The 12802-nt window shown below is 39.9% G+C and overlaps 3 protein-coding genes across 3 annotated transcripts; 2 read left to right on the top strand and 1 right to left on the bottom strand.

Annotated features, from left to right (window-relative positions):
* The first annotated feature begins 4855 nt into the window (after positions 1 to 4855).
* On the top strand, positions 4856 to 6625 carry LOC133742883 (probable pectinesterase 29). Its single transcript, XM_062170582.1, has 5 exons — positions 4856 to 5107; positions 5194 to 5353; positions 5464 to 5682; positions 5769 to 6010; positions 6358 to 6625. The coding sequence occupies exons 1-5, from the start codon at positions 4902 to 4904 to the stop codon at positions 6518 to 6520; spliced, it is 990 nt and encodes a 329-aa protein (XP_062026566.1). The 5' UTR covers positions 4856 to 4901; the 3' UTR covers positions 6521 to 6625.
* Positions 6626 to 7797: 1172 nt separating this feature from the next.
* On the bottom strand, positions 7798 to 10139 carry LOC133722299 (putative pentatricopeptide repeat-containing protein At5g65820). The gene has a single exon (XM_062149156.1). It carries the CDS (start codon positions 10028 to 10030, stop codon positions 8105 to 8107), a length of 1926 nt encoding a protein of 641 aa, XP_062005140.1. The 5' UTR covers positions 10031 to 10139; the 3' UTR covers positions 7798 to 8104.
* LOC133722289 (pentatricopeptide repeat-containing protein At3g49740) lies at positions 10093 to 12802 on the top strand. The gene has a single exon (XM_062149147.1). It carries the CDS (start codon positions 10248 to 10250, stop codon positions 12447 to 12449), a length of 2202 nt encoding a protein of 733 aa, XP_062005131.1. The 5' UTR covers positions 10093 to 10247; the 3' UTR covers positions 12450 to 12802.

The following is a 12802-nucleotide window of genomic DNA, read 5'->3' as shown; positions in this document are numbered from 1 at the left end:
CCAACCCCGATCCTGGTCTCCTGCCACACACCGCCATCGAGTCTGCTCCTTGGCGCCGTCGATCAAGAAAAACAGTCATCAGAGCTAGATCTCCGCTCCCATTTGAACGACCACCACCACGCACCATCCCAGCCAAACCCTCCGACAAGCCCCGAGCAAACTCATCTGATGGAACCCCTTGAGCAATAGCCATCAATTACCCGTCCGGCAGCAGTCCCCATGACAGCGGCGAGGCCAGAGGCCAGCCCGGAGTCCGGACGCCGCCGGACGAGAATGAATTCTTGGATCGGAAAAAGTCCGGCCTTTAGGGTTCTCGAGGAGAGAGAGATTTTTTCGTAAGACCCTTCGATGTAAATTTACTAGTTTTATATATACTAGATGTAAAGAAAAGATATCGTAGTACAGCTAACTAAACCATAATAAAGAATTGTAGACAAAAAAACATAATAAAGAAACTGTTCCAATCAACAAGTATGTTAATTCAAATAAATTTACAGATTAAACATAACCAAGTACAGTACGGTTGTGGTATATGCATCTATAGAAGTTGGTTTTCATGTAACATTTTTTTATGATTTCTTCCATCAATAAAGGGACAAGTCATGGTACTGTGATATTTATAGTATACTCATTTTACATCTATTTGAACAAAAATTACAATTTATATGAATCAAAATTGAGAACAAAATTACCATATTCATTTCACTATTTATATATAATTAAACAAAAATTACAATATTGACAACGAATTTGTTCAAAAATTTGTAACAAGATCGTTGGTGGTGAAATTACCATTTTTTTTATTTTTAAATAGAGCCAGTAGGCGAAATATATTCATCAAAAGCCAGAATATATAGGCCGTTACATACCCTTCCGCTGCCATCTAGACAGACAAGAAGACAGTGGTAGTACCCATAGTGGTACATAGAAAATATGACTCAACAATATTGACAACGAATTTGTTCAAAAATTACAATATTGACAACGAATTTGTTCAAAAATTTGTAACAAGATCGTCGGTGGTGAAATTACCATTAATAAAACTAAGATTACATAAAATAGGACTCAAAGTGCCTTGTCTGCTCTAGGTAGGCGGCGAGTTCCTTGCATTTGCAAATGGTCGCAACCTCTTAGTGACAGTAACTTGTCTGCCCTAGGTAGGCGGCGAGTTCCTTGCTTGGTCAAATAGTCGCTGCCTCCTAGTGGTAGGGTGAAACTTAGTGTCACTGGATGTATTTTTCAGTGGCAACATGATGGGAAAGCTGTGAGTATGGAAATTATGCTATGCTGTCATCGAGTTGTAGATCGAGTTATCTTTCCGTTGTGTCACCGCTGTAAAGCAAATAGAGTCGCCTGTAGAGCGCTTTTTGCTAGTTGGTGCGTATTTGAATACAATTGTTTAGTAGAGAGTCATGATATTATTTCAGGATGTTCTCTAGGTGCCTATATATTGCAATCAGGGGTTTAGGCTCAATGTCCCCCCCTTGTATCCGACAGTTTCATTAATCAAGGCTTGAGGGCAGCCGCACCAGCCCTTTATTCAAAAAAAAAAAGAAAAAAAAGGACTCAACATTATCACTTTGACAAAAATTTGTTGTCACATTTATAAATGTGTCTATAACATACGGATATGCATTATAAAATTTTTCATAAAGTAAAATTGATTCTTGTTTGAGTAATTGAGTAATAAAAGTGATAATTGAATGCATCTTATATGCATGCATGTATGTTAGCCAAATAGCTACCCATCAAGTATAAGGGGTACAAGTAATAATATAGGGATTTAAGAAAGGTTGTCGAACCTACGAGGATTGGATTTCTTTCACTAGCTAGGGTGTTAACCTAAGGAGAGCTAGAATATGCAAATGTACAATCACAAACCTAAATTCACAAGGAAATCTAGGCTCATGGTGAGTATGTGCATTGTGGTGGTAGTGAAATTGTGTGTTGGATAGAGTGGTGAACCAAATTAAAATAAATGTTCAAATGTTAACTAAACTACTCTAAACTAAACTAGTAATATAATGGATGAAGTTAGGGGTTGGATTGTCTACCACTAACCTCCCTTGCAAGTATTGAAGTTCAAATATAAGAGATGCTATTCTAATTTCCCAATTACCCTCTTTACATCCGGATAAGACTACAAAGGCTTAAACTCCTTTAATGTTATCAATTCCAACCGGATAAGTCTAGAATTAATTATCTAAGAACAAATCCTATTACCGGTTAAGTCTCAATTCATTGTTCCTAGATGCACATAGAGGATGCTATCATGCTATCAAATGCACATAGAGGATGCTATCATGCTGTATGAAGATGAAAATCACAAATAGCATCAAATGTAAATTAAAATATCAATTCATACAAGTTTGGCTAGGGCTTCCAACCCTAGCCCCAACAAAGTAACTACTCACTCATAATCATATAAATTAGCATCAAATCTATAAAGTACATCAAGGTAAATTAAAGAGTTAAGAAAAGAATTAATGAACTAGTTGAAGCTTGACAAATCAATGGGTAGCTTCTCCTTTGTTTTTCTCCTTCAATGCTCCTTGAATCCTTCTTGATGGTGGAATATATGGATAGATGATGAACTTCTTGTTGACGGTAAATGGAATGGTGATGAAGATATGATGCTCCTTTGGCTAACTTTGAGTGGTAGTGATGTAGTAGTGGTGATGGTGATAGAGTAGTGGTGCTGGTGATGGAGGTTGAGGAGTATGGATATTATGGGTTTGAATTTTGGGAGGTGGAGATGGAGATTTTGTTGGGGAGACGGAGATAGAAAAGAGTGTAATAGAGTGGTATGGGTCATTGAGTGTTGGGAAACTTGTAGGAAGATGAGATGATGATAAAAAGGGAAGAGAGAGCCTTAAAGAGAGGGAGAAGAGGAAGAGAAGCAGCTAGCCTTCTCTTCATAAGTAAGAAAACAAGGGAGAAAGAGTGAGAAAAAGTCAACAAAAGGAGGTGAAGTGTTGGGGAAGAGAAAAAAGGACATAATGATGAGCTATGAGAGTGTAGAGTAGAAAAAAGATGACTTAGGAGAAGGAGGAGCAGCTAGCTCTCTTTATTGTGCATGGAAAACATGAAAATGAAGAGTGTTGGGGTGGTTTTGGGTAACCAAAGTCAATGTGACAAGCATGGGAGAGAAAGTACATAGGGGTGTCTATTATCCAAATGATAATATGATGGATTGATCTTGCCTTAATCTTGCAGGATTATTCTAGGACTCTCCTTGATAATTTCAGCATCATAGACATTCCAAAAATGCACAAGAAATCCGCCCAAAGAAGAGTTTCGGCCAAACTGCCTGTTTTGACTAGGATTCATTTTCTCTCTCTGAAGCTTCCTTCTAAGACAAAGATTGACTTGATATTGCCGTGATTCTGGATGGTTCTTGATATCCATGATCTATACCATCATATGTTGAAGAATGATCAATAACCTTCTAGAAAAACTCTAAGTAAGTTGCCGGAAAAGATCTCCCAAAAAGTTTCGTGAACAGCTGGCAGTTTCTGCCTTATTGGGAAGCTTATTTTGCACATGATTTCCTGCTGCCTCATTGATGATTCTGACAAGTTATTTAGCTCATGTTGAAATAAAACATTATATCTTTAAAGAATGGTGGCCCTTTCTGAAAAGGTGCAGTTGAAAGAATGCAAGAAACGCTCTCCAATACTGTTCCCGAAAAGCTTATTATGAAAGTACTGCAGATTCCTAGCTACTTTGCAGCAACTATTTTGCATAACGATTTCCTTGGATTTCCCTTGTAATTTCCGACCAAAGGAGTGATCAAACTTAGTCCTTTACATCAGTACTTTATGGTCCATGGCTTCATTGCTCCATTTAAACTCCTATTGTTCTGGGATTGCTTCACGAAGTACTTGTGCCACCATAAGCGGTGGTGCATGGAAAATTTGCCGGAATTTCACTTTTTCTCTTCTTGTCAAGATTTTCTACAAAACATGGAATTAGATTAGTCAACATTAGATTGGACTTTTAGAACAAGTAATTTCCATGTTTTAGGGCACAAAAATATATATGAATTATGATCCAACAATGTACGTGTTCCCTTTTCATTAAACCTTACTTTCTTTCCTTCCTTTCATTTGGTCTCATCCAAACCCTACGTGGTACAACTTTCATCTTGCACCACTAACAAAATATTGAATCGATCAGAAGTACGTATGTTGATGAAAATTATAAAAGCAAGCGAAGGGCAACAACCTAGCTAAATATGGGATTTTGTTAGAGAAACAACTTTGATTACATATATGAGATTTTGTTAGAGCCAAATCTCTCAGGGGTTGCTTTAGCTTTTCTCCCTGGATTATGTTTCTTGACACTGCAAGTAATTACAATCAATGAGGCAGTTCGTAGGCTAGCTTGTCCAGTTTGCTTTAGCTTTTCTCTCTTAAACCCGTGCAAGTAATTATAATGAGGCAGTTCAAAGGCTTGTCCAATTTGCATCACGTTCTCTAACCAAAATAGAAAAATGTAAACAGACACATTAGCTGGGGTTAGAGGTATCTAGAGCCAATTAATTAAGTTGGCTCCTTTCTACAATCCAAGTGAGCAGATGTTAGCAACATGAATGAAATAACCTTTTGGTGCTTCCTTATCAAACAATAATAGTAAATCATCTGTTTTGTAAGATTTCAACTTAATGTATATGGGATATTAAGATTTCAACTTAATGTATATGGTCCAATTTGCATCACGTTCTCTAATCATCTGTTTTGAAGATTTTGTGGAACCGTTTCTTCATCTCAATGACGTACACTTTTGTACATCTAACTTATCTATATATATATAAAGTACGTCAAGGATTTCACTCTCCTTGATGGAAAGAAAACTGTGTTGCAAAATCTACAAAGCTTATTTTGAATCTGTTCTGCAATATGAAGTTTCTCGTAATATTGGTTCTCTTCTTTTTCTTTGCTAAATTTGATGCAATTAGATATGATCTACAGGGTGATGTGTCGAGAACGATCACTGTCAGTAAGAATGGTCGAGGGCAATTTAGCACTGTACAACAAGCCATTGATTCCATACCATCAAATAATGCATGGTGGATCCGGATCCATATTAACCATGGTGTCTACAAGTAAGTAAACTATTTTTTCTCTAAGGTTTTCATTCTCAAGCTATCCAATAAATTCCAAGCTCTAATGAACCTATTTTCATGTCAAGTGAAAAGGTTACAATCCCTCAAGACAAACCGTACATTATTCTTGAAGGAAACCCTAATCATCTTACAACAATCGATTTTGGAGATGCTGGCAGTGTTGTTGCCAGTCCTACATTCAAGGCACATGCAGATAATTTTGTGGCAAAAAATATAGTATTCAAGGTTAAGCATATATAAATTAGATTTTTTCTTTTCTTAAAACAGATCAGAGATATGAGTTGAGCCATTTTCATATCTATCCTTGAATATATAATTTTGGTTCTTATTAACAGAATACTTACGACCACCTTATCACATTGGAGCCGAATGGGAGGAAAACTACTTGGGCACCTGCTGCTGCAATAGATGGAGACAAAGCAAGTTTCTATTACTGCACTTTCATTAGCTTGCAAGATACACTGTCTGATGCCCAAGGTCGACACTATTTCTATGACTGCAACATTCAAGGTGCTATAGACTTTATTTGGGGAAATGGCCAGTCAATTTACGAGGTGAAACTCCTTCCGGTTTTCTCATATATAACAAACACGTTTAGCTGCATGTATGTATTTACACCTGATCAAATTCGTCCTTGCAGAAATGTCAGATAACTTCGTTAGTCCACAAACTAGGCCAGAATGGTGGTTATATCACTGCACAGGGTCGCGAAAGACCTGAGGAAACTACTGGGTTTGTATTCAAAGATTGCCATGTATGTGGATCAGGACCTATAATGCTAGGAAGAGCATACAGAGCATACGCAAGAGTATTGTTTTCTGGGACATATATGGAAAACATTATTACACCCCAGGGCTGGTCAGAATGGCAAGTCAAACCAGTGTAAGTTTTTCTAAACATTGATGCTTTGGGAATCGATGATCGACTTGTTTACTAACACGCATGGCAAATAGCATAGCTTGACGTATCCTTACCCATAATATGGTTAATTCTTTTTGGTTATAATTAAAATAGTGTGAATTTAGGGTTTAGCTTTCGCCTTTAGGGGGAGACCATAATCTAATATTTAATTAAACTTTTGATCTTAAGTGATGAATAATGATAAATTAGATGGGGTTAGTGACTTTTACATACAGTTTTACCCGCAGCTAATGTTCTCTCTCTCTCTCTCTTCCTACCATTAGTTAATTTTTCACTTCTTTGTTTTAATTATTGACACAAATGAACAGGGATTCAATCACATTCTCAGAGGCGAAATGCAGTGGACCTGGAGCGGACATGTCTCATCGGATTCCATGGGAGATGAAGTTATCGGATGAAGAAGTCGAACAGTTAACAAATACAGCTTCTTTTATAAATCAAGACGGATGGTTAGAAAAGCAACCACATTAAGCCTTATATATGTAATCAATCTCATAGGCCTTGAACAAACTAAAACGTAAAGGCCCTTTATATCAATAATCAATCTTTGAATAATAAAGAAAGACGTACAGAGAGTTTAACCGGTCTTTGGGATAATTACAGCATATATGCTTGCTATCAAATTCATGCAATTATAGGTATCCAAATTACGAAATTAAGCAGTTTTTTACTTACATCATGAAATTGGCCGGTCTTGCAACTACATTAATGGTCAGAACCCAGAGCTGAAAAATTAATAACAACATCCGTCCATGGAGATTCACACAGATTGAGCAATTGCAAAAGCTAGGAATTCTGTCTGGAACTATTACAGTCGAGCTACCTTTGTTATTTGTTAAATTATGGAGGACAGGTCAATTTAGCATGAACTATTCAGCAAACCAAGCTAATTAATAAAGATGGGGAGGACGGTTAATTTGGTCAAAAATGAATCAATAGCCAAGATTTTAGACAGAGTATGGATTAAGTCATCCTCATTTGTATGTCTTTCATTGAATCTGTAATGTGGGCTCCAACAGAATTCATATGAACCACCTTATCAAATTGGATCCCAATGGGAAGCAGATCTTGGAGCACCTCCTGCTGCAATTTACGAAATAAGTTTTTATCACTGTACTTTCATTAGCTTGCAGAATACACTGAGTGATGCCAAAGGTGGTCACTGTTTTTACGACTGCAATGTTTCAAGGTGCTATACACTTTAAGGCAATGGCCAGTCAATTTATGAGGTGATATTCCTTGCTTTTTCTCATAATATCGAACACACATGTCAGTTGAATTCGTTAGCAGGACTGCACTGGGTTTGTGTTCAAAGATATCCATGTATATCTTCCTAGGAAAAGCATACAGGACATAGGCAAGAGTGTTGTTTTCAGGGACGTAAAAGGAAAACAACATAGCACCAGAAGGTTGATCAGAATGGCTAGTTGAACCAGTGTAAGTATCTTTTCTAGATACTATCAGAGCGATTGGACTAGAAATCCACAAAAAAAAAAAAGAAAAAAAAAATTGGAGGTCGAAAATAGGAATCCAACAAGAATTGAGGAACTAATGTTGTATCAAGGGGTTTTCAGTAGTAATTTTTCTTTGTTCTGTGAGTTCCTTTTTTGTATCATAAAAAAGAAAATGTTTGTAATTAACTATTAATTCTTTGTGTGATTTGTATTGAACAGGGATTCAATCACATTCTCAGAGGCGAAATGCAGGATTCAATGGGAGAAGAAGTTATCGAATGATGAAGTCATGAGTTTAGCAAATACAGCTTCTTTTATAACTCAAGATGGACGATTGTAAAAGAAACCACATTATGCCTTCATACAAACTTAAACATGAAGGCGCTCAAGTCATTTCTCCCTTTAAAGAACTTGGGATACTATCTGCACCTCATAGTTGAATAGGCCACTGTTTCCACACATACGCTTGAATCTTGTAGGGCATTTCTCGAATGAAATACACATCATAGCAGAACCGGAAGCCATTTTCATGTTAATGATGCCCCCTCTTCTCCGGAACCTGCATACTGAAGTCAATTGTTTCACAGCTTTCCCATTCAAACTATAAGGCTTTAGCTTTACTAGGCCATTGCCGTTTTCGAGCCCTCCGTTTCCTTCCCCCATCCTTCTTCTCCTTAACTTTTTCGTTCAAGTCCCTCTCTCCGCGTCTTTTATACATCTTGAAAGTGATCTTTCTATCTGCAGCCATCTGCCTCACCTTCTCTGTGATCTCAGCAGCAATCTGTCTGTTATAAAGTTTCTTTAAACCACGCATGAGCTTCGCAAAAGTATCCGGCTGTGGCATTACATCTGCCTCCATCATGTCCAAGCAGTATGAGCAAGCCTCTTTCACATGCCCCTTTGAAAACAGTGCATGAATCCAAATTGTCCATGCATACACGTTAAGCTCACAACCCTTGGTCACAATGCAACTCCAAACATCTTTAGCCATTTCTAGCTTCTCATCTCTTAACAAAGCATTCATTAACTCCTTCAAGGTACCGTATTGTGGCCCAGATAGAAGGCCTCTGCCAACCATTTCTTTGAAGTAATCACAAGCTTCGATCAAACAACCTTGCCCGAGAAACCCATGAATCATAATGACAAAGGTGTCAAGCCCCGGAGAAAACCCAGCTTCTTCCATTTCATTCCAAAGCCGAACACCTTCTTTCACCTCCCCCAATTTGCAAGCCAACCGAATCACCGTGTTGTAAATACCAAGATCAGGCATGCAACCAATCTTCCTCATCTCCCCCATTAATTCCATACACTCCTCCAGGTCTTCCTTCTTCTCATGAGCCAACATAATCTGCAAGTAAGTCATCTGACTCGGCGTAAACCCTCTCTGTACCATACTCTCCAAAATCTCATAACTCCTCACAATCTTCCCCCACTTACAAAACCCACTAATCAAAGTAGTATAAGTAACAACATCCGCCTCACAACCACTCCTCTCCATCTCCACAAACACCCTCATCGCCTCCTCCATCTTCTCCTGCCCGCAAAGCGCCTGAATCACAGTCGTATACGAAGCCGCATTGGGCTCACAACCCTTCCTCCTCATCTCCTTCAACAGCTCATACGCATCAGCCATCTTCCCAGCCTGAGCATACCCACCAAGCAAATTGTTATACACCACAATGTCCGGCTCGAACCCTCCCTCCCTCATCTGCACCAACACATGCTTCGCCTCCATTAGCTTCCCTGCTCTACACCACCCATACAACAAAGAAGTAAAATGCCTAATACTAGGCTTGAACCTAACTCTCATATCCTCAAACAAACTCGCCGCTTCTTTCACATTCCCATTTTTACACAGAGCATCAAGCAAGCACCCAAAAGCATACTCATCCGCCTCGCACCCGTACTTGGGCATTTCATCGAGCACCTCCACTGCTTTCTTCACCATCCTCGCCGAAGCGAAACGCCGCATCAAAACCACAAACATTTCCACAGTAATTAGCTCCTGATTTTCTCTCCTCATCTCCTCAAGCAGAGCCCAAACGGCGCCGAATTGCCGCATTTTGCTCAGGGACTTGATCATGGCCTTGTACACATCGTAACTGGGTCTGTAATTGGGCTGCTGCGAGGCCCAGACGAAGAACCTGTACCCCAAGTTTCCGGCGTCGCCGCACCGGTTCAGCACTCGCTCGGTTAAGCCGGAGCGCAAAACGACGCCGGATTGATGTAGAGCGAGCTCTAATTTGGGGACCCGGGAGTGGAATTTGCGTAATATTCTGTATATCTTCTCCACGTCGGCGGCGAACTCGCAGTGGGTCGGGTCGTCTGGGCTTGGTCCCGGGTCGGTTTCGAGACGGACCAACCCGAGACCTGATCTTCGTTCGGTGAATACATGGTTGTTGGTTTGTTTGGTGGGTTTGTGAATTGTGTGGAAGAGGTGTAAGGGGCTGTTTGGATTGGACGAAATTGAAATTGAGAGATTGGGTTTTCTGTAGACAGAGATCGATATCTGATACAACCTTCGCATTTTGTGTCTCTCACTCTCTGGCCTCTGCAACCTCAAGGTTTTCGTATCAATGGAGAAGAAAGAGCCAAACGGTGCGTTTTGGTAGTATTCTAATACTCTCACTGAACCAAACGACGTCGTTGGATCTTATATATAAGTTTATACTATGGCGGGAGAGTCTTCTTCTTCAACCCAAATGCTCTGTAGTAACATGAATTTGACAGAGGAAAAATGAGCGATGAAGTTCAACTTCTGCAGAGAGGCCTTAACAACTATAACTGAATCCGCCGCTGAAATCTTCAAGGTGAACCAGAGGCTTGTTAAGCTTAATCGCTCGCATTGTTACGCAGAGACACTCCAGCTTTTCACCCAAACCCATTCATCCGAGTCACTTAGACCAGACCACTACACGGTCTCGGTGGCCGTCACCGCCTGCGCGAAATTACGCGACATTTTTTTCGGGACCCAACTCCACGGCAACGCCGTCCGGTCCGGCCTCAAAGCCTACCCTCACGTGGCCAACCCGCTGCTCTCGCTTTATGCGAAAGCGGAAGATTTGAATGCTGTGAGATGGGTTTTTGATGAGATTGCAGACCCAGATGTTTATTCGTGGACGACGCTGCTGTCGGCTTGTGTTAAATTGGGGCATGTGGACTATGCATGTGAGGTGTTTGATAAAATGCCTCACAAGGGTAATGTGCCGATTTGGAATGCGATGATTACCGGGTGCGCCGAGAATGGGGATGAGGAGGTTACTTTTAGTTTGTTTTGTGAAATGCATAGGATGGGTGTTAAGCATGATCATTTTAGTGTTGCTAGTGTGTTGAGTTTGTGTTGTTTGGAGTCTCTGGGATTTGGGAGGCAGGTGCATTGTTTAGTGATTAGAACCGGGTTTTTGGGAAGAGCTTCTGTTGTGAACGCTCTGCTTACTATGTATTTTAACTGCGCAAGTGTTGCGGAGGCATTTGAGGTGTTTGAAGAAGCAGAAGATGGGGTGTATGATCAGATTACTTTTAATGTGATGATTGATGGTTTGGTGGGTGTGGGAAGAGATGAAGAGGCTTTGACAATGTTCAAAGGGATGCAAGAGGCGTGTCTTAGGCCTACTGAGCTGACTTTTGTGAGTGTCATGAGCTCATGTTCAGCTGCAAGAGTTGCTAACCATGTACATGCACAGGCGATTAAGTTGGGTTTTGAAGCTTTCACTGCTGTGGGCAATGCAGCAATTACCATGTTTTCTGGTTGTGGGGATTGGCAAGCGGCTTACCTGGTTTTTCAGACATTGGAAGAGAAGGATCTTATATCATGGAATGCCATGATCTCGACTTATGCTCAAGTGAATGACAGTGAATCAGCCGTTTTGGTTTATCTGCAAATGCAGAGGGAAGGAGAGAAACCAGATGAGTTTGCTTATGGAAGTTTGTTGGCAAGCTCTGAGTATATTGAGACCGTGCAAATGATTCAGGCTGTTGCACACAAAAATGGGCTTATCCTTAAAATCCAAGTTTCAAATGCAATGGTTTCTTCATATGCTAGGCAGGGTCAGATGAATCTAGCCTATCAGACATTCCAAGATATCAAATACAAAAATTTGATCACCTGGAATGCTATTATTTCTGGATTCCTGTTGAACGGAATGGTAAATGAAGGGTTAGAGCAATTTCATGAGCTGCTTGTGTCAGAACTCAGTCCAGATGTGTATACCCTGAGTATAATTGTAAGCATGTGTGCAAGCATAACATCCTTGAGAGATGGAAAACCAGTTCATGCCTACATTCTCAAATTTGGGTTTTCTCAACAACTGTGCTTAGGTAATGCCCTCATTACGATGTATGCTAAATGCGGGGTTTTAGATTGGTCGGTAAGAGTGTTTGAAGCAATGAATGAAAAAGATATAGTCTCCTGGAATGCCCTGATATCAGCTTATGCACAACATGGGAAAGGAAAGGAAGCTGTTGATTGTTTTGAGGCGATGCAAGACTTGTCTTCCATCACACCAGAGCAGGCGACCTTCACTGCAGTTCTTTCCGCTTGCAGTCATGCCGGTTTAGTTGATGATGGTACACGAATTTTCAATTCCATGATTAGTAATTACGGCTTTATGCCAGAAGTAGATCATTTTTCTTGTATAGTTGACCTTCTAGGTCGTGCCGGGTACCTTGATGAGGCGGAAACAGTGATAAACAGCAAGGAAATTGAAGCACATCCAAATATTTGGTGGACACTAATTAGTTCCTGTGCAGCACATGGTAATTTAAGACTAGGAAGAATAGTTGCTGGATATCTCCTTGAAACTGAACAAAATAATCCATCAGTTTATGTGCTTTTGGCAAGTATATACGCAGCCGCTGGTCAATGGGAAGAAGCAGCTAATGTGAGAGAATTAATGAACGCAACTGGGAAGGCGAAGACACCTGGATGCAGTTGGATTAATTCATAAAACCATGTAGGACTGTAGGAGTGAAATTCACCTGTAGAGGCTGGACGTGGAAAGTAACAAAGAAATATTGCAATTTCAATACAAATCTTTCACATATATTACTCGGCTTTTATTTTCTCTGGAAATGGCCACTATAAGACGTACGAATGTTGAGTTTTACACGAATAGTTGTTGATACATTGAGAACATTCCTGAACGATAGAACTAACTGTAAGAGTAATTAGATACAATAGGATTGAAATTAACTTAATTCATTCTCAGAAAAGAATGAAGATGATAAGTTGGAATAGTTGCAGGAAAAAACATCCGTCTCACTCCTTCAGCCTTGATGATGGGAAATATTATTCCTGATG

This window comes from Rosa rugosa, chromosome 1 (genome assembly GCF_958449725.1).
Source record: "Rosa rugosa chromosome 1, drRosRugo1.1, whole genome shotgun sequence".
NCBI classification, from domain to species: domain Eukaryota; kingdom Viridiplantae; phylum Streptophyta; class Magnoliopsida; order Rosales; family Rosaceae; genus Rosa; species Rosa rugosa.
Note: the sequence above shows the minus strand (reverse complement) of the source record. Positions and strands in the feature narration are given on the sequence as shown.